Source organism: Crocodylus siamensis, chromosome 7 (genome assembly GCF_052110815.1).
Source record: "Crocodylus siamensis isolate JL-2025a chromosome 7, ASM5211081v1, whole genome shotgun sequence".
In the NCBI taxonomy this organism is placed as follows: Eukaryota; Metazoa; Chordata; order Crocodylia; family Crocodylidae; genus Crocodylus; species Crocodylus siamensis.
In genome coordinates, this window is record NC_143401.1 from 34,445,118 (window position 1) to 34,466,417 (window position 21,300).

Here is a 21,300-nt window from a genome sequence, read left to right on the forward strand (position 1 = left end):
TTACTGTCTCCATTCCCCAGTCACATTCTTCTCATGTCCACTTTTTCTATAAGGCACCCTTTTTTGTTTGCTTTGTTTTGTAGTCTTGGCTCAAAGACTACAAAACAGTTGCCTGTGAGAGAAGCTGCTATTTTTGACAGATGGCAAAGAATACTTTTAGGGTCCTGGCAATGAACTGAGGTTTTTCAGTGGTCTGATTTTTTTTAAATGAACATCAGAGTTTCTGCCTCCTGATGGCTAGAGCATTCTCTGAAATGTTGGAATTGATGAGATATGGCTTTCCATGTTACAGATCAGTGGTTCTCAACCTTTTTAAAATTTAAGGCACCCCTTGGTAAATGTCAGCTCTTAGTTTTCACATGTTTTTTAAGCATCAAAAAAAACATAGAGCATTTTTTTTTGTCGTGCTCAGAAAGACCACAACAGATCAGAATGTTTTTGACACTGTGAATTCCTATTTGGAAACTCTGAAGTGAAGTGACTTTTGTCAGTTTTTTAGCCCTACCATCTGTCATGTGCACTTTAAATTATGTTTGAGAAATGCTTAAGTACTTGTGCAACCATTCAGGGTAAAACTAATTATAAGTCCTTGTTTCCTCGTGCATACCAGTGCCCTGTCCTTTGCTACTAGTCTTGTGAATGCTGTTTGCACACCTACTGGCACTAACACTGGATAACACCTTCAGAAGGAACTCCAGGTGCTGTGGCACTTTTGAGTATTGCTGATACAGAAAAACACTCCTGAACAGAATGCAGAGCCAAAAATCCAGAGTTATTTAATCTGTTTTTTCAGTGTGTGAACATTTTATTATTAATACTTAAGTCCATCAGTTAATAGTTATCTCTCAGAGCATATTAAATGCAAGTACTTGCTTATTTTTTTTTTTGAGATTGTCAAAACAATGGATCTTTTGGGTGAGGTTCACCAATGTGATGCTGCGATTCTGGTAGAGAATTCCAGAATTGCAGCATCACTTAATATAAGGATGGAAAAGATGTATTTCATTTAACTCTTTTTAGTATGCTCTAGACACTTTATAAGAAGAAATTATTGATATGTAACACAGTAGAAAGAAATGAGATTTTAGAACAAAAAAAATTGTAATCCATCATGTCTACATTTTTTTTGGATGTTAACATTTCCTTCATATGTCTTCCAGATGTTGGACTGCTTTGTACTTAAAATGTGCACCTTTTATTTAATTTTAGGTTCTTCCCTCGTTTTGCTGATTCACACCACAGATTCCAAAGAAGGGGGGAAGTGGAATAAAATACTCGATTATCAAGTGCCAGAGGAAAGTACTACACTATCCAATGAAAATTACTATTACTGAGGCATAGATTGTTTCCACAGTATATACACATACATGCAAAAAACTCATTGTATTCAGTATTTGCAAGTTGTTTTTTCACTGTGAAAAACTTCATGCAAACTGAAAACAACTCTTTTGAGAAATGGGAAACAGGATCCCTTGCTGAATCACCCTCTGTATGTTTGAGATGGATCACCCAGTTTACTGATCTCTGACAATAGGAATGGTCTCTTATGGTGTTGACTTTATTCACCACCATTGGTCATGGAAGTTATACTAACAGTAGACTTTCTTATGTTTCTGCAGTCTTGCACAAGTGTAAGACAGAAGTTGAAAGTTACTCTTTTTTGCCAAGTCAGAACTTGGGGAAGCTATTAAGAAAATTATGGTTTCATTCCCCTCTTTAAGATTCTAACTCTGTAGGGGATGGTCCTGGAAAGGTATGAACAAAAAGATCATCTTTCTGTATGGGGAATGGCAATTTTATAAGAATGTCCAGAAGAGGCTTAATGTTTCAAGCTAGGACCCGTTGGCTTTTAGTGGGCCTTGCCTTGCTGTTCAGTTTGATGTTGTTCATGTACTTGCTTGAGTGTGCCCCTCAAACAGATGGCAATGGATCCCTGCCTGGAATTGTAGGGGAGAGTTTGGGTAAGGAATACTACCAAGCGCTTCTTCAGGAGCAAGAGGAACATTATCAAACACGAGCTGCCAGTTTGAAGCGTCAGATTGCCCAGCTAAAGCAAGAGCTTCAGGAAATGAGTGATAAGTTAAAGTCACTACAGGAGAAAAAAAGCCCAAGAGTCAATAGCATGGGTTACCAAGGCACCAAAGAACAAGCATCCAATGATCTCTTAGAATTTCTTCATTCCCAAATTGATAAGGCTGAGGTGAGCACAGGGGCCAAACTACCTAGTGAATATGGTGTCATTCCCTTTGAAAGCTTTACCTCCATGAAAGTGTTTCAGTTAGAGATGGGGCTCACACGTCATCCAGAGGAGAAGCCTGTGAGAAAAGATAAACGTGATGAGTTGGTGGAAGTCATTGAGGCTGGCCTAGAGGTAATCAATAATCCGGATGAAGATGATGGACAAGATGATGATGATGATGGACTAGGAGAAAGGCAACTCTATAATGAAAATGATTTCGTAGAAGGTATTGTAAAAGCTTATTTTATGCATTTTCCAGTCGGTTGTGCTGAATGTCATAATGGACTGTTGATAATTGGTTGTAAAACAAAATAGACTGTGTGTGTAGTTTTAAACTATTCTAATAGGTGGTGGTCTGTACATCTGTTGCACCTTTACTTCCTTTGGGAGAACCTGTTGCTGTCTAGTACTTCATGATAACATGCGTTAAGGAGGAAGGAGAGATTTAGTAGATGTGTTTTACTATAGCAGGTAGGCAAAACTTAATGTTTGGGTGGTCCAGAATTGATGAGCATGTGATGTACTTCTAAATACTGAGGTATTCTTTGGAAGGTTGAAAGGACAGCAATTGCAGAAGGTCTTTGGATGTCATAGGAATTGATTGCCTGTCTCAAATCTGCTTGGCTTGATTTGTTCACCATTGGTGTAATTTTGGGTTGGTCAAGCAGGGCATGAGCTCTAGGCACAGCCTTAAAGGGGTGCCAGAAAGTTTCTAGGGCAGTAGCTGATGCTGTGGGATGAGGTGTTGTGTGGCCAGCTAACAGAGCAACTGCGTAGTGTTGCTGTTGCTTCCTGTAGCTTCTGGGCTTTTTTGCTGTCAAATTTACTTTTTGATTACCATCAAAATTTGGCAGCATCTGTATTGGGGGTCTACGTAAGGATCTGTCAGTAGCTACCCATTAACTCCCTAGCTATTGGATGCACCAGCACGTCTTTTATTCCCTTGCCCCTTTCCCCCCTGCAGTAACAGAGCCTGTCCAAGGCAGTGTTGTTACCTTGAGCCCTGATCCCTACAACAACTCTTCAGAGAATATGGGGTGTTAGGCTGACTCCTCCTGAGCGTTGGCAGTGCCAGCACCTACTCCTGCTGCAGGTTTGGATTAGACCTAAACGTTATCAGTTAGGCCTCTATCTTAACAGAATTAATGACTACATAACCATGAAGTGCATAAGTTAAGAGGTAAATGAAGTCAGTATTTTAACGTTTGAGCTGAGTACTTGTACGTTATTTGTACTATAGCACTTCCTTCCCAAACGTCTATTAAAGTACTTGGTTATTGTGAACCTGAGCCACGCCCTTTTGTAATGCAAGTTTGTGCAGTTTCATTAAAGTCAGTCTCACGAAGCTGCTTTTCACTAGCTGAGTATCTGACTGAAATGGGACTATTCTGAAACATGGGGCTTTTGAGAGAGGCATTTGTTCACTTCTCAGGCTTCTAAATTTTTGAAGCTCTAAATTTTCCATCCTAGGGTGGTAGAGGGAAGATTACAGTCCTGGGAAGGCTGTTTCCTGCAAACAGTATCCAAACCCCTCAAACTAGTTTGATTTATCAAGCTAGATGCAGCACTAAATGGCATGCTTGAAAGGACTATTGGCTGTTATTCCTCAAAGGTCTTGAAGGTACTGATGAAAATGGTTTATGTAGATTGGACTTGGGAGTGAATGAGATTTTAGTCATAACTTAATTCTTGATAAATGTTTACAGTGTTTAAAATTAGTATGTACTGTCAAAGATTTGAAAGCCAGTGAACTCTATTAAAAGTGAATCTTGGAGTACTAGTGATTTGTGAGAAAAGTACACTTTTTGAAGCCGTCCATTCTTTAAGTAAAAAATGATCAGATTTAATGTTGTTCTCAAAAATGAATCTGTTTTTGATTAGTAGAATAGTACCTTGTTTTACTGGAAGATTTAAAGTAAGTTCCCCCTTTTATAGTCAAAAAGTTAGTGTGGGATAGTAGATCACAGAAGACATTTAGAGGTGTAGCTGTAAAGAAAGTCAAAGAGGTTTTCATTTAAGGTTGCAGTGGTTTACCCAGTGGTGCTCAACTTACAGCCTGCCAGCTGGATCTGGCCCCTAAAGCAACTGGATCTGGCTTGTGGTACAGGAGATCAACAAGCAGCATGACCCAGTGCAAATTCTTCTCTATCCTACACCGTGCTGCTGTTTTGTTTTTGTTTTTTTTCCCTTGCCCCTCCCCCAACTCTCCCTGCTCTTTCTCCTCTCCCATGGCTGACACTCCTTCCCTCCCTCTGACATTGGCAGCCACCTCTTTCTCCCCCACACCACAACCAGAGGGGAGAAATGGCCTGTGGTGCAGCAAAGTATGCAGCCCCACCACTCCTATAAAAGGTTAAACTCTGCTGGCATAAATATCCAGTAGCTTTCATAGATTTCATAGACATTAGGGCTGGAAGGGACCTCGGGAGATCATCGAGTCCAGCCCCCTGCCCAAAGGGCAGGAAGTCAGCTGGGGTCATAGGATCCCAGCAAGATAAGCATCCAATTTACTCTTGAAGGTGTTCAATGTAGGCGCTTGAACCACCTCCGCTGGCAGGCTGTTCCAGACCTTGGGGGCTCAGACAGTAAAGAAATTCTTCCTTATGTCCAGCCTGAAACGGTCTTGCAGGAGTTTGTGACCGTTCGACCTCGTCATCTTATGGGGCGCTCTGGTGAACAGATGTTCCCCCAGATCCTGGTGGTCACCCCTGATAAACTTGTAGGTGGCCATCAGATCACCCCTGAGCCTGCGCTTTTCCAGGCTAAAGAGTCCCATGTCTCTCAGCCTGTCATCGTAAGATCTGTTTTCCTGACCCCTGATCATGCGCATGGCTCTCCTCTGGACTCTCTCAAGCTTCTCCACATCCTTTTTGAATTGTGGAGCCCAAAACTGGACACAGTACTCCAGCTGTGGCCTCACTAAGGCCGAGCACAAGGGGAGAATGATGTCCCGGGATTTGCTCGAGAAGCATCTATGGATGCACGCCAGCATTTTGGTTGCTTTACTAGCCGCAGCATCGCATTGGAGGCTCATGTTCATCTTGTGGTCAATGATGACCCCCAAGTCTTTTTCTTCTGTAGCGCTAACCAACGTAGCACTGCCGAGCCTATAAGGGTGCTGTAGGTTTTTCCTCCCAAGGTGGAGAACCTTGCATTTTTCGGTGTTAAACACCATGAGGTTCTCGTCTGCCCATTTGCTGAGCTTGTCCAGGTCAGCCTGGATCACCCACCTATCTTCTGCCGTGGATGCTTTGCCCCAAAGTTTGGTGTCATCGGCGAACTTGGCCAGTCCACTCCTGACTCCAATGTCCACATCGTTAATGAAGATGTTGAACAGTATGGGTCCCAGGACAGAGCCTTGAGGGACCCCACTGGTCACAGGGCACCACGATGAGTGACTGCCATCAATCACAACCCTCTGGGTCTGACCACGAAGCCAATTTCCCAGCCAGCGGATCGTGGTGGAGCCAAAGCCACAACTGGGCAGTTCGGCCAAGAGGTGATCGTGGGATACCAGATCAAAGGCTTTTTTGAAGTCAAGATATATGACATCAATCTCTTCTCCCTTGTCCAGGTGATAGGTCACCTGGTCATAGAAGGAAATGAGATTGGTCAAACAAGACCTACCCGCAACAAACCCGTGCTGGCTGTCCCTTAGAATGTTAGCCTGGGCCAGTCCCTCAAGGATGGCCTCCTTAATAAACTTTTCTAAGATCCTTCCCCAGGATAGAAGTCAGGCTAATGGGCCTGTAGTTAGCCAGATCCACTGTCCTCCCTTTCTTGAAGATCGGCACCACATTGGCCTTCTTCCAGTCTTCGGGCACTACACCAGAGCGCCAGGAGTTTTCAAAGATCCGTGCCAGGGGCTGGGCTATGATGCTCGCCAGCTCCTTGAGTACCCTGGGGTGCAGGTTGTCAGAGCCAGCTGACTTGAAGGTATCCAGCTTCTCAAGGTGTTCCTTCACGAGGTCAGCATTGATGGAGGGTAGGGGATCCCCCTCACCCAGATTTCCCTGTCCCATAGCAGGCACGGGCATCCCGTGTGACTGATGAAAGACTGACGCGAAGTACCTATTTAATAGGTTGGCTTTTTCCTGGGCGTCAGTTGTCAATTGCCCCATCTGGTTTAGCAGGGGTCCAACATTGCCCTTGCTTTTCCTCCGGCTCCCCACATCTGAAAAAGGACTTTTTGTTGTCCTTGATGCCTGAAGCTAGTTGGAGTTCAGTTGCAGCCTTGGCTTTCCTGGCTTGCTCCCTGCAGGACCGGACCAGCGCGGAGTAATCCTCCTTGGAGGTGAATCCCATCCTTCATCCTTTGTAGGCTTTCCTTTTAAGCCACAGTAGGTCCGCTAGGTCCCTGGAGAGCCAGGGGGGCTGCTGTGCCTTCTTGCTGCCTTTCCTCCGTGTTGGAATAGATTTAGCTTGTGCGCTGAGGATCGCTTCCTTGAGAAGCAACCACTCTTCTTGAACTCCCAACTCCCTGGGGTCATGGTCCCTGAGGGCCTGACTGACTAGCCTCTTGAGCTTGTCAAAGTCGGCTTGTCTGAAGTCAAGGACTTCTGTGTTGCTGACTGACTTGCCAGCTTTACGGCGGATGGTGAAGGGGATCAGCTCGTGGTCGCTGTCATCCAACTTCCCATCGATCACTAGGTCGCCGATTAGGTCGTCCCCCGTAGCCAGTACCAGGTCAAGCAGCGCTTTGCCTCTCGTTGGCCCATAGACTTCTTGAGTCAGGTAGAGGTCATCCACGCACGAGAGAAAGCTTTGCGCCCGCTCAGATTTAGCTGAGTGATCTTCCCACAAGATGTCCGGGTAATTGAAGTCACCCATGACAACCAAGGTCCTGGAGCAAGCGGCCTCAGTCAGTTCCTGGGCGAACTCCTGGTCAAGCTCGGGACTTTGAGTGGGATGTCTGTAGTAGACTCCCACCGTTGTGTCCCCTGTGCTGAATTCCCCACGAATTTTTACCCAGAGGGTCTCTAGCTGTCCATGCCGGTCGCCAACATCAGCTTGCAGGGACATGTAGCTTTCCTTCACATAGAGAGCTACACCCCCGCCCCTTTTTTCAACACGATCCCTCCTGTACAGGGTATAGCCCTCTATCCCCGTGGTCCAGTCATGGGTGGAGTCCCACTAGGTCTCCGTTATCCCAATGACATCATATTTCTTTGCACTGAGCAGGAGGATGAGCTCGTCCTGCTTGTTGCCCAGGCTCCTGGCATTAGTGTACAGGCAGGCAAGTGTGCCCTTGGGGGCTCTTGCCTTGCCCACAGATTGTACCAGGGCTGGGGCAGGGGTGGGCTCCCTTAAGTGCCCCTTTTAAGTGCCTTGGTCCGCTGGCTTTGCAAGGGCCGTTCAGCGGGCCAGCAGGGGCAGTAGTCCCCCCCATCCCCCAGTGGGCTTAGTTTAAAGCCCGGTGGAGCAGGTCAGCCAGCCTGGCTGAGAAGAGCCTCCTCCCCAGGGGAGAGAGGTGGAGGCCATCTCTTCCCAGCAGCTCGCTGCCTCTCTCTCCAAAGAGCGGGCTGTGGTCATGGAAGCCAAAGCCTTCCCGATAACACCAGCGCCGCAGTCTTTGGTTCACCGCATGGATCCTCCTCTCCCTCCTCAGCCCATAGCCCGAGACTGGAAGGATCGACGAAAACACCACCTGAGCTCCCAGACCCCTAAGCCCCGCTCCCAACTCCCTGTAGCGCCTCATGACCTGGCTGGGGGTGCTCCAAGCCGTGTCATTGGTGCCCACATGAATCAGGAGCATGGGGTAGTGGTCTGTAGGCCGGAGGAGCTGCGGGATCCTCTCCGCAATGTCTCGGCTGCGGGCCCCCGGGAAGCAGCAGACTTCCCGGGCTAAGGGGTCGGGGTGGCAGATTGCCCCCTCAGTGCCCCGCAGGATGGAGTCTCCCACAACAAACACCTTTCGCTTTGTCTTGGGGAGAGCGGGGCCAGTAGCTGCGGTCGAGCCTGGGTTGCCTGCGGGAGCTGGCAACTGCGTGGGCTCTGCTGGGGCTGCAAGATGTGCGAACCTGTTGCTAAGCTCCGGCGGGGCAGGGGCCTTGGTGCGGCGGGCCTTGGGGCCCTTTCCTTTCATGTATACTATTTTTCTTTTTAGGATCTTTTTAACAACTATTTTAAGGCAATTGTTGTTGTTGTTGTTCTTTATTTGCTACTACTTAAAACTGCAAATCTCCTAGGAAGCAATGGGATACAAATTCTTATGATACAGTTCCACCTCTTCCCGCCGCCCCCCCTCCGCCCCCCGCGCCCAGTAGATCAGTAAATTGACTGTTAGAGGCTAGGGAATGTTCTTTTGGAACCTAAACTCTTTTCCTCTGTGGTCAAGGCACTCTTCCAGCTTGGATTATGGGGATCTCACAACCATTATACAGTACTTAAATGAAAATAGTTTTGTGCTGTAGGTCATTGGGGTGTGTTAGGTAGGTACTAGCCACAGTAATAGCACACTCTTCCCTTTTCAGCCAGAAATGAGAAGTTTAAATAGGTGTTCTCCAGTTTTATATGCCTGTGAAAATACTTTCCCTCTATGCAGCATTGGTCAGACTGCAGTTGGAGTACTGTGTCCAGTTTTGGGTGCTGTACTTTAAGAAGGATGTGGATAACTTCGAGAGGGTCCAGAGGAGGGCCGCTCGTATGGTTGAGGGTTTGCAGGCCAAACCCTGTGAGGAGAGACTAAGGGACCTGGATCTCTCAGCCTTCTCTTGAAGAGGCTGAAGAGGTGATCGTGTGGCCACCTACAAGTTCATTAGGAGCACAGCAAGGAACACAAATCCTTTTGCTTAAGTAAAGGGCTTCCGAAGAACCCCTCAATTAAAAGTGAAGTTTTCATGGAGGCAGTAGGCTTTCAAGCCCAGAGAAAATCCTCAATCATGCATTGGTTGGGCATTATGTAATGGTGCAAACCCGGCAGGAGCAGCCATTAGCTATTTTTCATGTTGGCTTCACTTTAGACTCTCCTTTTCCTTTCATTGAATCACAGAAAATTAGTGTAGAAAAGGACCTCACAAGGTCATCTAGTCCAACCCCTTGCTCAAAGCAAGACCACCCATAACTAGATCATCCCAGCCAAGGCTTTGTCTAGCGGGGTCTTAAAAACCTCCAAGGATGGAGATTTTGCAGCCTCTCTGGGTAACCTGTTCTAGTGCTTTACTCTTCTCCTAGTGAGAAAATTCTTCCTAATATCTAACCTAAACTTCCCTTGTTGCAACTTGAGACCTTTGCTCCTTGTTCTGTCATTTGCCACTTCTGAGAACAGTCCAGCTATATCCTTCTTGGAACCACCCTACAGGGAATTGGAAGGTTGCTATTAAGTTCCCTCTCAGTCGTCTTTTCTCTAGACTAAATTAAGTCCAGTTCCCTCAGCCTCTCCTCAGAAATCATGTCCCCCAGCCCCCTCACCATTTTCATTGCCCTCCACTGAACACTTTCCAGTTTGTCCACTCCCTTTCTGTATACGTCCACATCCCTTTCTCTCTTCCATGTAGCTTAAAATGATAGCTTTTCTCAGGATCCTTTTTCTCTATCCTTGAAAAATTAATTTGGCATTCTACTATAGCTAGAGATTTTTGTTTTCATGTGTCAGACCTTCTTGGTAGGTTACTAAATAGTTGATCACATAGGTTGTGACCCAGACTTTGGTGATCCTGTTCTTCCAAGCCAGCTGGATCTGGGTAGAGTTTGGATGTTGTCTGTAGCTCTGGGCCTCAAAGTTTAGACTGTCTGAAAAAGTTCCTTGGGATATGAGACACTGCAGCTGAGCTGCTGCAGGCACCTAGCTCCATATTGAGTTTCCAACCCTACCCAGCTGCTTATCCATGCTCCCTCAGAACTACGTCTTTGTGTGTGCTCTAGTCTACAATTTGTCCTTTTTGTGGTGTGTGGAAGACCAAATAAGGAACACCAGCTTCTCACAGACATTTCTTGAAAACATACTCGCTCTACAGTGAGTCAGCCCAAGGGAATTATAGGTCTAGGCAAAACAAATGTGAATGAAATCCCCTGAGCCCTGACTCTGCCTCAAGTTGCTGGGGCCTCAGTTTCTGCCGACACCAGCTTTCTGGTGTAGATATGCCCTCGAGTCAGTTTCATGTAGCTGACGAGCCATACCAGTTTGTGTTAAACTTGTTGTTCGCTGCTATGAAATTAAATCAATAAAGGTCAGCTCAAAGCAGTCAAAATTTGATTAAAATAATTTTTGCTTGCTACTGCAGCTCTAAAGCTAAGCATGTTGGCTTTCCAAGGCTATAAGAGAACAGCTTGTGTTTTTAGACGGCTGAGGTAAGCATGTTGTTTTGTCTAAAACTTACTTTACCTGGCAAGAGTCAGTACTTTTTGTGCAACTTCCTGAGTGAGTAAAACTTCCCAGGCCAGGAACAGCAACTGTTAAACTATTTCTGCTGTTAATTGCTTCTTTGCTTATTGATCTTTTTTCTGGTTTAAAGCAAGTACATAGTGGTTGGAAGGTGGGATAGCAGTTCTTACTATGTAATGAATAATTTTCCTCGTTTTTAAAACTATATATGGTGGGTTGGCTAGTTCTCTGGCATTTTTTTTTCCCTAGCTTATGCCATGCATGTATTCAGACTTCTTAATTTTATAAATCTGCTCAGAACAGAGATTAATAAACTGCTGAAGGTGGATAATCCCTGGCAGGTCTTTGGTTCTTCATCATCAGTGAGAACAAATGCAGGAGAAGGCCAAGTCAGGGTGAGGTAGTGGAATCTTCAGACTTTCAAACTGTTAAGAGGCTTGGCAAATGGCCTTTTTTAAAAATAACACAGTAGTACTGTAATATATTTTATATTACTGTAGAACTGAATGCAGTCTTGTGGTTTGTGCAAGCATTGCATTTAGATCACCCTAACTAAGCACTCAAAGGATTTAGGTCAACCTAAAAAAGTTGCACCCCCACTCCAAAGTTTTGTTCTTGTCAGATGAGAATTAATTTGTATATTGGTATAGCCTAGCAGATTCTTGCACAGGGCCCCAGCACAGCCCCGGGTGGGGAAAGCCCAGCACTCACCACAGCCCCAGGGCTGCTATCTGTACCTGCCCCTCCCCTGTGGACCTACCACCAACTGACTTGCCTCTGGTTGTCCACACAAACATGTAGCAATCTCTACTCACGTCGAGGGGCTTGAACTAAGCTGTCTAAACCTGAGCCAGGTCTTCTGAATGCTTGTCTACACTCTCTTAGTGTACTTGAGCAGGGCTTAGCTGCCTTCTCCCAAGTCTGAATTCCACCTTCCTTCCCAGCTTTGGCTGTGATGATCTAGTTGGGGGTGGTCCTGCTTTGACCGGGGGGGTTGGATTAGATGACCTCCGGAGGTCTCTTCCAACCCTCATTTTCTAAGATTCTGTGACTTTGAAGATTTTCCTGACACATTGAAATGCAGCCTTGCCTTCCCCACTGCCTCCTTTAATGCATGCTGTGGTGAAAGCAATGTACTGTATGTAATGGCTTAAGTAGAAAAATTACTTCATTGTGATTGTGCAAATATGTGGAAGACCTGTAGTGGAAAGAATAATAAACTCTGTTGAAAATGTACAATAGGAGCAGGGGTGGGGAAGGGACCCTGGATATCCAGTTCCTATATTTCAGTTGCACCTTAATATTTGTGAGGTGGGAGCTGAGAGTGTCTGTCTATTTTCAGAAACTTTTGGAGTAGTGATGTTTTATTCCCCAATAAATAATTTTTGTTCCTTCTGAAGAGTGTGGACTGCGGTGCAAATGCAGAATTTAGACATGCAGAATTCAGACAAGATCTCAGTAGTCTTGGTATTGAGCATGCAGTTTTACTCTAGGATTGAGTTTCTAAGTGAAATTTATCTTAAATATAGATCTTCAACAGTGCGCACTTAGTGTGGGGTGTTTTTGTGTTCTGGTTTTTTGAATGCAAGATAATAGGTTGCTTTCAAGGTATTTGACTTGGGTTACTGAAATTGAAGGGCCAAACTTTTTAAAATAGGTAGTGAAGACAAGTCATTTGGTACCCGGCTATTTGGGGAACTGACATCACTTTTATCCTTGTGCAATTGTAAAGAAAAATTGATATAACTAGCCTCATTTGAGCAAAGAAAAATATTTTTCTATCTTCCTCTCACTGTCCTCACCTTTTACTTGTTAACTGTTTTTAATAAGAATAATTGGGAGTGAACATGCAGAATCTGTGTATTATAGTTCAGCTGTCAGAGGGTTCATTTAACTTTTATACTGAGAACTAGGACTGCTACTTGTTCATATTCCTATTTCTTTGTCACTGGATTTCCTTCTGTCGGCATCTGCCCTCTCTCTCCACCTCCTAGTCTCCAGGGCTAAGGACAGAAGTTGCATACAAACCAATAAAAGTGATTGAAAACTGGTTCAAATCGGTAATCAGTGCTGTAGTATCAGACTAAACTGATTTACGTTAAATTGGTTTATTGAACTTTTGTCCCAGATCATCTCTAGATTCAAGTTAATTTATAATCCCCCCACATCCCAGGATGCTTTGCATCTTCCCCTGCAAACCCGGGTCTTGCAGGATGAGCGAGCTAGCTTTGGCCCAAGCTGTCTGCTCCAGCGATGCAGGAAGGTATGCTCTAGCACCCCCTGGCTTCTGGCCTGAGCCACTGCAGGCATGTGACTGCATTGGTGTAATCAAAAGCCAATGTCTGTTTACTTGCTTATGAGTTCAGTCTACACAGCTTAAATTAACCTGTGAAAATTGAATTCATTCAGCCTTGGGATTTTTGACTGTCTGTACTTAGCCTATTACTCTACTGAAAATAGTAATCTCTAACACATTGCATCCAGTCCTATGTCTGGAGTGTTGCAGATAACGCTTAAGTGCTGCTCTCATTTAATGTGATCAAAGATGCACAGACTGCTTATTCTGGTAAGCGGTAAACAATATAACTTTTAGGCAGATAGTTGCAGGTCTCTGTGCTTTGTTAAAAAGGAGAATGACTTAGAATTTTTTCTTTCTTCCAGCCCTTTTTTTTTTTTTTTAAACAGGAAAATGCTGTTGCTGGCTAAAAATTAATCACTGTAAAATAACTTGAAGTCAGCTGGAATAGAGTCTGGAGCCATATAAGGAACAGAATTGGACTAACATAGATCCCTGACTGACAAATGATAGAATTTTAAAGAAACGGGAAGATAAATCCACAAGAATTTACTTCTCTTCTAACATGCATGTAGCATCATGTTTAGGAGATGCATGCTCAAGTACAGAAAATGCATACTCAAGTAGATGGAATCAAAACTCGTGCAAGAGGTGATTTATCTCTTTATTTAGATCAACTAGATATTTGCAAATACCTAGTTGGTCTAATAGAAGATATCACCTCTTCCACAAGTTTTGATTCCTTTTGCCTCTAGACCAGTACAGCTACAACCTGCTCCCTCCTCAAGTAGATGGCACAGAATGGTTGTTTAACACGTTGTTTCATGCAAGTGACTTGAAGAAAACTTGGTGGGAATGATTGACACTTATACTTGTTAGCCAGTTGAAAGGCTGCTTCAGAACTTTTGTATATGATGTTACTGCCTCTACTAGAGACTGGCCCACTTCAAAACCTGTTCCTTTTCATCCAGCTCATTCGGAAAGATGTGTAGAGCAGGGTTTGGCAACCCATGGTCCGTAGGCTGAGTATATCCTGCAAAAAGATCAGATCTAGCTGCAGTGGCACGAGGAATTGGTGGGTGTGGCTTGGTCTGGCATATCCTTCTTCTCTACCTTGTGCTGCGCTACAGATTCCCACCACAGCACTGCTCTCAGCAGCTCTCCCTGCTGCTTTATCACTCAGGCAGGCACTGCTAACCCTTACCCAATTTGCCTTCTGTAACTGGTGTTGGAATGGGAATTAGTGGCACATGATGGAGGTGGCAGCAGATGGTTGGCTGTAGCAGAGGACATGGGATCAGCAACTCATGGCAGCAGCTGGGTCATAAGTAGAAGACTGCTCATAAGTTGCCAATCTGTGGTCTAGAGGAAGCAGCTCTGTGGGAACTCATTCATTGGTTGTGTGAGTAAAACTTCTGCATGGGGATGCAGTCATTCAAGGGTTAGATGCTGTAGTGCAGTGGAACCAGGCACAGAAAATATCATGGTTACAGGCTCAGGTGCTTACTGAGAGGCATAACAGCAAGAAGCTCCATAGCATATGACTTGCTCTTCTTTCAAAATGGCACATGGTATGCTGCTCCCTGCATATCAAGCACCGCATTACTCTGCAACTCCGATTGTTTCTTTTTGAGTAGCCCTCTTTATCTCCTTTTGGAATCTGTCACCTGTGAGATAAGCCAGGTGTTTTGCAGTTTTATTTAGCAGTTGGGGGCTGCAGGTGAGAGTGGGGAAGAATTGCACACAGGGCTTAAAAGCACAAACAGTTTATACCTCTGCAACCTTTCATAGATTATAAGAACAGAAACAACTTGTACTCTCCCAGCAAGCCCATTACCTCCTGACTTGAGTAGCTCTAGTATGTTTTATAGAGCTCAATTCTCTGTAGCTCTGTCAGAACTGGAGTTAGCTATGAATGGGTTAACTTGCATACTAGAGCCAGTGTAAAGTAGGACTGTGCCAACATGCAAGTCAGTTCTGCCTGTGCCAGCTCCAGAGTAATACAGCTGCTTAGAGTGGGATACATGTAACAATTGAACTGTTGAAAAATGTCACCAGTCTAACAACAGGTTCACAATTGTGTAAAATGCTGTGGCACTAACACTAGGGGGTGGAGGTGAGAGGTCAGTACCCGGCCTGGCAAAGGTCACAAGCTTGCCCCCATATGTTTGAAGGTGGTGGGGAGAGGGGAGAGTCACAGGAGGTGGATGATCTATGGTTGGAGGCATTGTCATTTCTCTGTTTTCCCTCCATTACTTAACACAAATTCAGTAAACTTTGATAGCATGTTAGTAACCAGAGTCTGCAACCTGCTTGCCTGATTGAGGGGTGTGTCAGTACTTGGACCAACACTTGATTCCCAGGAACTGGGAGGGACATGATGAAGGGACTGTAGTTAAATAGACTGAGGACACAGCTGTTTGTTGGAAAGAGTTTTTTAATGAATAAGCAGTGCAAGGGAAGGATTTGGAAAACAGGAACACAAATCATAAGGATGTAAACAGATTGGAAAGCTCGGTTGGCACTAACGGGATGAAGTTCAGCACTGACAAATGCAAAATGCTACACCTCAGGAAAAACAATAAAAAATACAGACACAAAATTAAGGACATCTGGCTGGATGGCCGTGGCAGCACTGTGGGGAAAGATCTGGGAGTCTTGGTAGACAACAGACTTAATGTGAGTGTGGTGCAACACGGCCACAAAAAAGTCACATGTGGTTTTGGGATACATCAATAGAAGCATTACGTAGAAGACGCAGGAGGTGATAGTGCCTCTCAGATGATAAAGGGTTTCGAAGGCAAATCACGTGAGCAGAGGTTGAAGGAGCTAAGCATGTTCAGGTTGCGGAAAAGGTATATAAGAGGTGACATGATAGCAGTCCTCAAACACCTAAAGGGCTGCCATAAAGACAAGGGAAAATACCGGTTTTTCCCTTGCCAGAGTGTAGGATGCAGACCAGTGGCTCGATGTTGCCCCAAAATAGGTTTAGCTTGGATATCAGGTTAAGCTTCTTCACTGTTAGACTGCCTGGGTAAGTTTGTGAACTCTCCATCATGAGATGTTCAAGAAGAGGTTGGAGAGCAACTGGTCAGGGATGATGTAGGCATATCTATGCCTATGTTTTGCTATAGGTATTTCCCATGTTTCTGGACATTTCTGATTGCCAAGTGGAACTGGGAGGGAATTGTTTCCCCCTTCCCCCACCCCATCCACTTCCTCTGCTACATAGCACCATGGTTTTTTGTTTTTTAAGTCTTCCTTAGAAGCATTGGGTATTGGATGCAGCCAAGGCTGGGAGTATTGACTGAGGTATACCATTGTTCCTGCTGGGACTTTAGCTTGAATGTTCATGGTCAGAGGACCTTGACCCTCCACTTGGGGTCAGACCAATTGCCAGATTTGAGGTCTGGAAGAAATTTATGCCATGGTCAGATTTGTATGTACTGTGTGGATTTTTGCCTTCCTTTGTAGTGGGAGCATAGCCCGTGTGGGGTTCTAGCAAGGATGGGAAACGGATATAAAGCCTTTACACTTCCCCACACCTGTAGACTGTGGTCTCTGTAGGCAAAATAGGCCTTTAGGCAGTACAATCCCCCAGAGCAGCACCATTGCCCTGTGTGGGGGTGGGAGCAGTGAAGTTTGAGCTGTCTAGGTCTCCAAAGTGGGGTGTGCGCACCCCAAGGGGTGCACAAGATGATCCGTTGGGTTGTGGGAAGAAAATACTAGAACTTCTATTTAGAAATATACAATAGATGTATATTTATATAAATATACAAATATTGGGGGTGCATACTCAAATTTTTTACTGATAGGGGTGCGCAGTCAAAAAAGTTTGGAGACCACTGGTTTAGAGGACTGACTAGATACCAGGCAGGGAATGCTTTGTGTCCATGTGTAACCTTGAATTGGTTCAAGGAGGTCCAGATTAAAACAGTACTTGATCTTTTTCCTAGTGTGCTTTTGGAAGGTTCTAGGAAGGCCTAAACCAGTCTGAAGTGGCCTGTACGTCTAGACTCTTGAAGTTTAAACTGCATTTAGAATGGTCTATGCAGCATGTGTGTCTGTACCCTTAAGATGTACCTTTTTCCATGGAGAAAGTGTCTTGGAAAGTTATCCAACTCTCTTCAAAAGAGCATGTTTTAAAATATATTTTTCTTCTCTGCAGTGGATTGTATAGTCAACTCTACTAACGCTCATGCTTGTTTTGACTGTTACTCAAGAGCTTATTTCAGGAAAGTGTTGGTTTTCCATTATATTTCCATAAAGATTATCAAATTGGATGCTAGCTTTCATTTTTCTAAGATCCAATTTGTTATTCTGGCAGAAAACATTTGAGATTTGTATTTAATATACAGAGTAAATAATAATGTATTTAGTAACAATATTCTGACTAATTTCTGGCCCTCCCCTACCCCCCTCCATGGAAGTTTCTGTAAGAATTATTGGGATGAAGAGGGTTGCACATGTACCAGATTTTTCCTGGGAGTTGGGGGGGAAGTTGTGGTTTTTTGCTGTTTCAACAAAAATCCAGAATTGTTTTTGTTTTCTTGTGCATGTGACCAAAATACCTGTCTCAAACAACCTTTAATTTTTTTACAAATAGTGTGTAATGTGTGTTAAAGTTCTTTAAAGGCAGTGCCACTAAAAATAGTAGCCAGGTTGGATCTCTGATACTGTGACTTATTCTTCAGGTTATTATCGCACAGAAAGAGATAAGGGAACGCAGTATGAATTGTTCTATAAGAAGACAGATGGTATGGAGTATAGACATGTCACGCTCTTTCGACCGTTTGGACCCCTCATGAAAGTGAAGAGTGAGACAGTTGACATTTCCAGATCAGTCATTAACATTATTGTCCCTCTGGCTGGAAGGACTGAGACATTTGCACAGTTTATGCAAAACTTTAGGTAGGTGGATTAGATCCTCTCAAGCTGTGTAGCTCTTCCTTGGCATCTTTTAACGTAAATATTTGCTTTGATGGCCTTATTTGTTCTGCTGCAGCTCCGGTAGTGACAAATGTCACAGAACGCTTGTTGTTCACCCTGCTGCATTGGAGAAACAATTCTTTTAAACAGAGCTATTCTGTGATGCCCTAACCTCTGGTGGTGTCTGAGAATACAAGGGCCTTAGTTCTCTGTGGCTTAATGACCTTAGTTGAGGGTCATTGAGGTTGATAAATTATAGTAGATTAAGCTGTCGTCACCTTACTTAGAATAAAGCACTGAGATGCAAGTGACAGTATTTGAATTGGGAAAAATGGAAAAAGGAACATTAATTGGCATCAGTCTGAAAAAATCATTAAAAAGAGAAATAAAAGACAAAATAACAGCTTATAGGAAAATACAGCACAGTAACCTGTTGTGCTATTTGTATTGAGTGGCAATAATGAATGATTTTTCTGAATTTTGATAATCATGTCACAAGCTGCACGTGATACTTCATTTGGATTAATGTAGAGCAGTTAAATTCAAAATTGAATCATTTATAGGCAAATGATTTTCCTGCATACGTTAAGTGATCGTGTCAAAATCCTGAATTAAGATATCCCTTTGGTGAATGTTGCAAACAGATATCACCCCCCCTTTTTTTTTAATAGGGATGTCTGCATTCATCAGGACAGGAGGATTCACCTCACAGTGGTCTACTTTGGACAAGATGGACTATCTGAAGTGAAAAGCATCTTAGATTCAGTAGCTAGGTAAGTTAGCAAGTCTCTCAGGAGGCTCTGCACTTATTTGATTAGTTTTTATTGATCACTTGACTGAGCAAGGAAGAATTGTATGAGTTAGGATCATGGGAAAGTAGGGCTGGAAGGGATTTCATGAGGCTGTCTAGTCCAGACCTCTGCCATAGGCAGAATTACCTGTAACCCAACCATCCCAGCTAAGTATCTCTCTCTTGCTCTTGAAAACCTCCAGCCATACAACTTACCTAGGTAGCATGTTCAATGCTTAACCATCCTCAGTTCCTAATCTCCACCCTGTTTCCTCTGCAGTAGCATGAAGCTCTTGATCCTAGTCCTGTTCCTTGCGGTCACAGAGAAAAGCCCTTCTCAGTCCTCTCTCTAACTTGACTTTGAGGTATATGAAGATTGTTACCTAATTCCCTTCCCTGATTTTTGTCTGCTCCAGAGTAAACACCCCTAGTTCTTTCAGCCATTCCTCATATGTCTTCCCTCCAAGGCCCCAAATGATTTTTGCCTGCAAGGCACTGGACTCTTTCCAAGCTGTCCATATCTGTCTTGAAGTACAGGGCCCAAGACTAGAACACAGTACTTCAGGGTATGCTTCACCAGTGCTGGATATAGCAGAAGGATCATTTCCCTTCCTTTGCAAGAGATGTTCCTATTAATGCAACCCAGGAGGCTTTTGCTGCTCTTTGCAACACGAGCATATTGTTGGTTCATACTTGGCTTATGGTTGACGGTAACCCCCAAGTTCTGTTCTGCAGTACTGCAGCCTAACCACTCGTTCCCCAGTCTGTATTTCTGTGTGCAGTAATTCTATCCCAGGTGCAGGATTTCACACTTCGCTTTGCTGAATCTTATTTGATGGATTGCAGACCAGCCTTAGCCAGGTTGGGTGTTGAACATAATCCAGCCCCTGGTACTGTCCCTTTTGCAGTGCACACTCAAGCCATCATCCTAGGTTAGCCTGGGCAGTCCTGTCTGTGTTAAATCAGGTGTGCAAGGTGGGAGGAACAGGGGGTTGATCCAGCCTCCAGACTGGCCCTGTGCCACTCATCCAGCCCACAGGCTGTATTTAATCCCAAACCCCCCAATTCAGAGAAAGATAGTTGGCCATGTTAGTATGAACTCAATTAGAAGGCAGGTTAGATATGCATCTTTTATAGTTAAACTATTAAAACATGCAGAGCACTAGCTTTTGTGAACTGCCTCACTTCATAAGAAGCTGTGAAAGGATGTGCAGGAAGCAAAGTATAAGGAGGAGAGAGAAAATAGTTTACAGGAAACAGGTGGGAGAATGGGGTAGGGCTAAGAGAGAGAAGCAAACTAGCAGCATATTTAACACAGTCCATTTTGTGGACGACTATTTGTTCTGCAGTTTCCCATTTAGACTGTTGTGGGTTTTTAATTTTTTTTGCCTGAGAACAACAGTCCTGAGGTCAGTGAGGGAGTGTGTAGGGACATGGAAGTGTTCTGCCACAGGCTTCTTGGCCTTTCTTCAGATGTCAAACCTAATCCAGGTTACTCTGGATTTTAGCCCTACTCTCCAGAGCATCCGCAATCCACCTGACTAGATATCTTCCACAAATTTGATTCCATTGTCAAATCATTAATGAAGGTATTAAACAATACTGGACCCAGGACAGACCACTGAAGAACCTCATTTTTATGCCTCCTCCCAACTGGATCCTGAGCCACAGATGGCAACTGATTGAGCATGATGAAACAACAGTTTTATATCCACCTTACAGTATCATTTAGTCTGTATTTCCTTAGCTTATCAATGATAATGTTGTGGGAGACTTCCTAAAGTCTTTCTAAAGTTGAGGAGTATCACATCCAATGCTCCTTCACCATTCATAAAGCCTGTCCTTTTATAGAAGGAAATCAAGTTGGTCAGGCATGATTTACTCTCAGTAAACCCACGTTGACTGTTTCTGATCACCTTGTTCTCCCTGACATACTTCACGATAGATTCTTTGAGGAGCTCCTCCATAATCTTTCCAAGGACCGAGGTCAGATTTACTAGTCTGTAATTCTCCGGATCTTCCTCCTTCCATTTTTTAGGTATGGGCACTAGATTTGCCCTGTGGCAATCAACTGGAACCTTGCCTGAGCTCCACAAGCTCTCAAAGAGGATAGCCAATGGTTCTGAAATTTGCCTCAGCCAATTCCTTCAGTCCCATCTGTCCCTGAAAGCATCCACATTATCTGAAGTAATCCCTAATCTGTTGCATTAATCTAGGATATTTGTCCCCTTACTTATTTTAGCTGTAGTCATCATATGGTAGCTGAATCTTCACCTCGGGCTTCGTGAAGAAGGCATTAAGTACTTCAGTCTTCTCTGTATCATCTGTGACTAGATTGTCTTCTGCGTTCAGCAAGGGACCCACTCTCTTTGGTCTTCTAGTCAGAGTCTGAGAGGAGATTATGCATTTTACCTTTCTTGGGGTTTACTTGTCACGCATCTAATTCTTTGTAGTTAAGGTCCCTGTCTCTTTGGATTATTATTTATACAGTCTTTGAAGGACTGCAAAGCTCAGTTTGCTGGAACTGGTTCATTAATGGGTTGGTATTGGAAAGTGTAGAAAGTGCCATGGATGTTTTGTGAAATAAATGCTGATACCAAGTGAAATTAAAGCTATAGTTTAGGGTTCTCTAAGTGAGGTAGAGGTGATGGCTGCCTCCTTTGGAGTTGCTTTCATTTGGTGCTAGTGAATAGGAAAGGCTGTCCGCTTAGGCTAAAATTTTA

At 44.1% G+C, this 21,300-nt stretch overlaps 1 protein-coding gene across 1 annotated transcript in view; it reads left to right on the plus strand.

The window, feature by feature from the left end:
* Positions 1-21,300, plus strand: part of CSGALNACT2 (chondroitin sulfate N-acetylgalactosaminyltransferase 2) — a 71,051-nt gene that overhangs the window by 42,042 nt on the left and 7,709 nt on the right. Inside the window, exons 3-5 of the mRNA XM_090057073.1 lie at positions 1,210-2,465; positions 17,553-17,769; positions 18,459-18,560. Coding sequence (XP_089913199.1) covers positions 1,781-2,465; positions 17,553-17,769; positions 18,459-18,560 — 1,004 coding nt within the window. The 5' untranslated portion in view covers positions 1,210-1,780. The remainder of the gene's footprint in view (positions 1-1,209; positions 2,466-17,552; positions 17,770-18,458; positions 18,561-21,300) is intronic.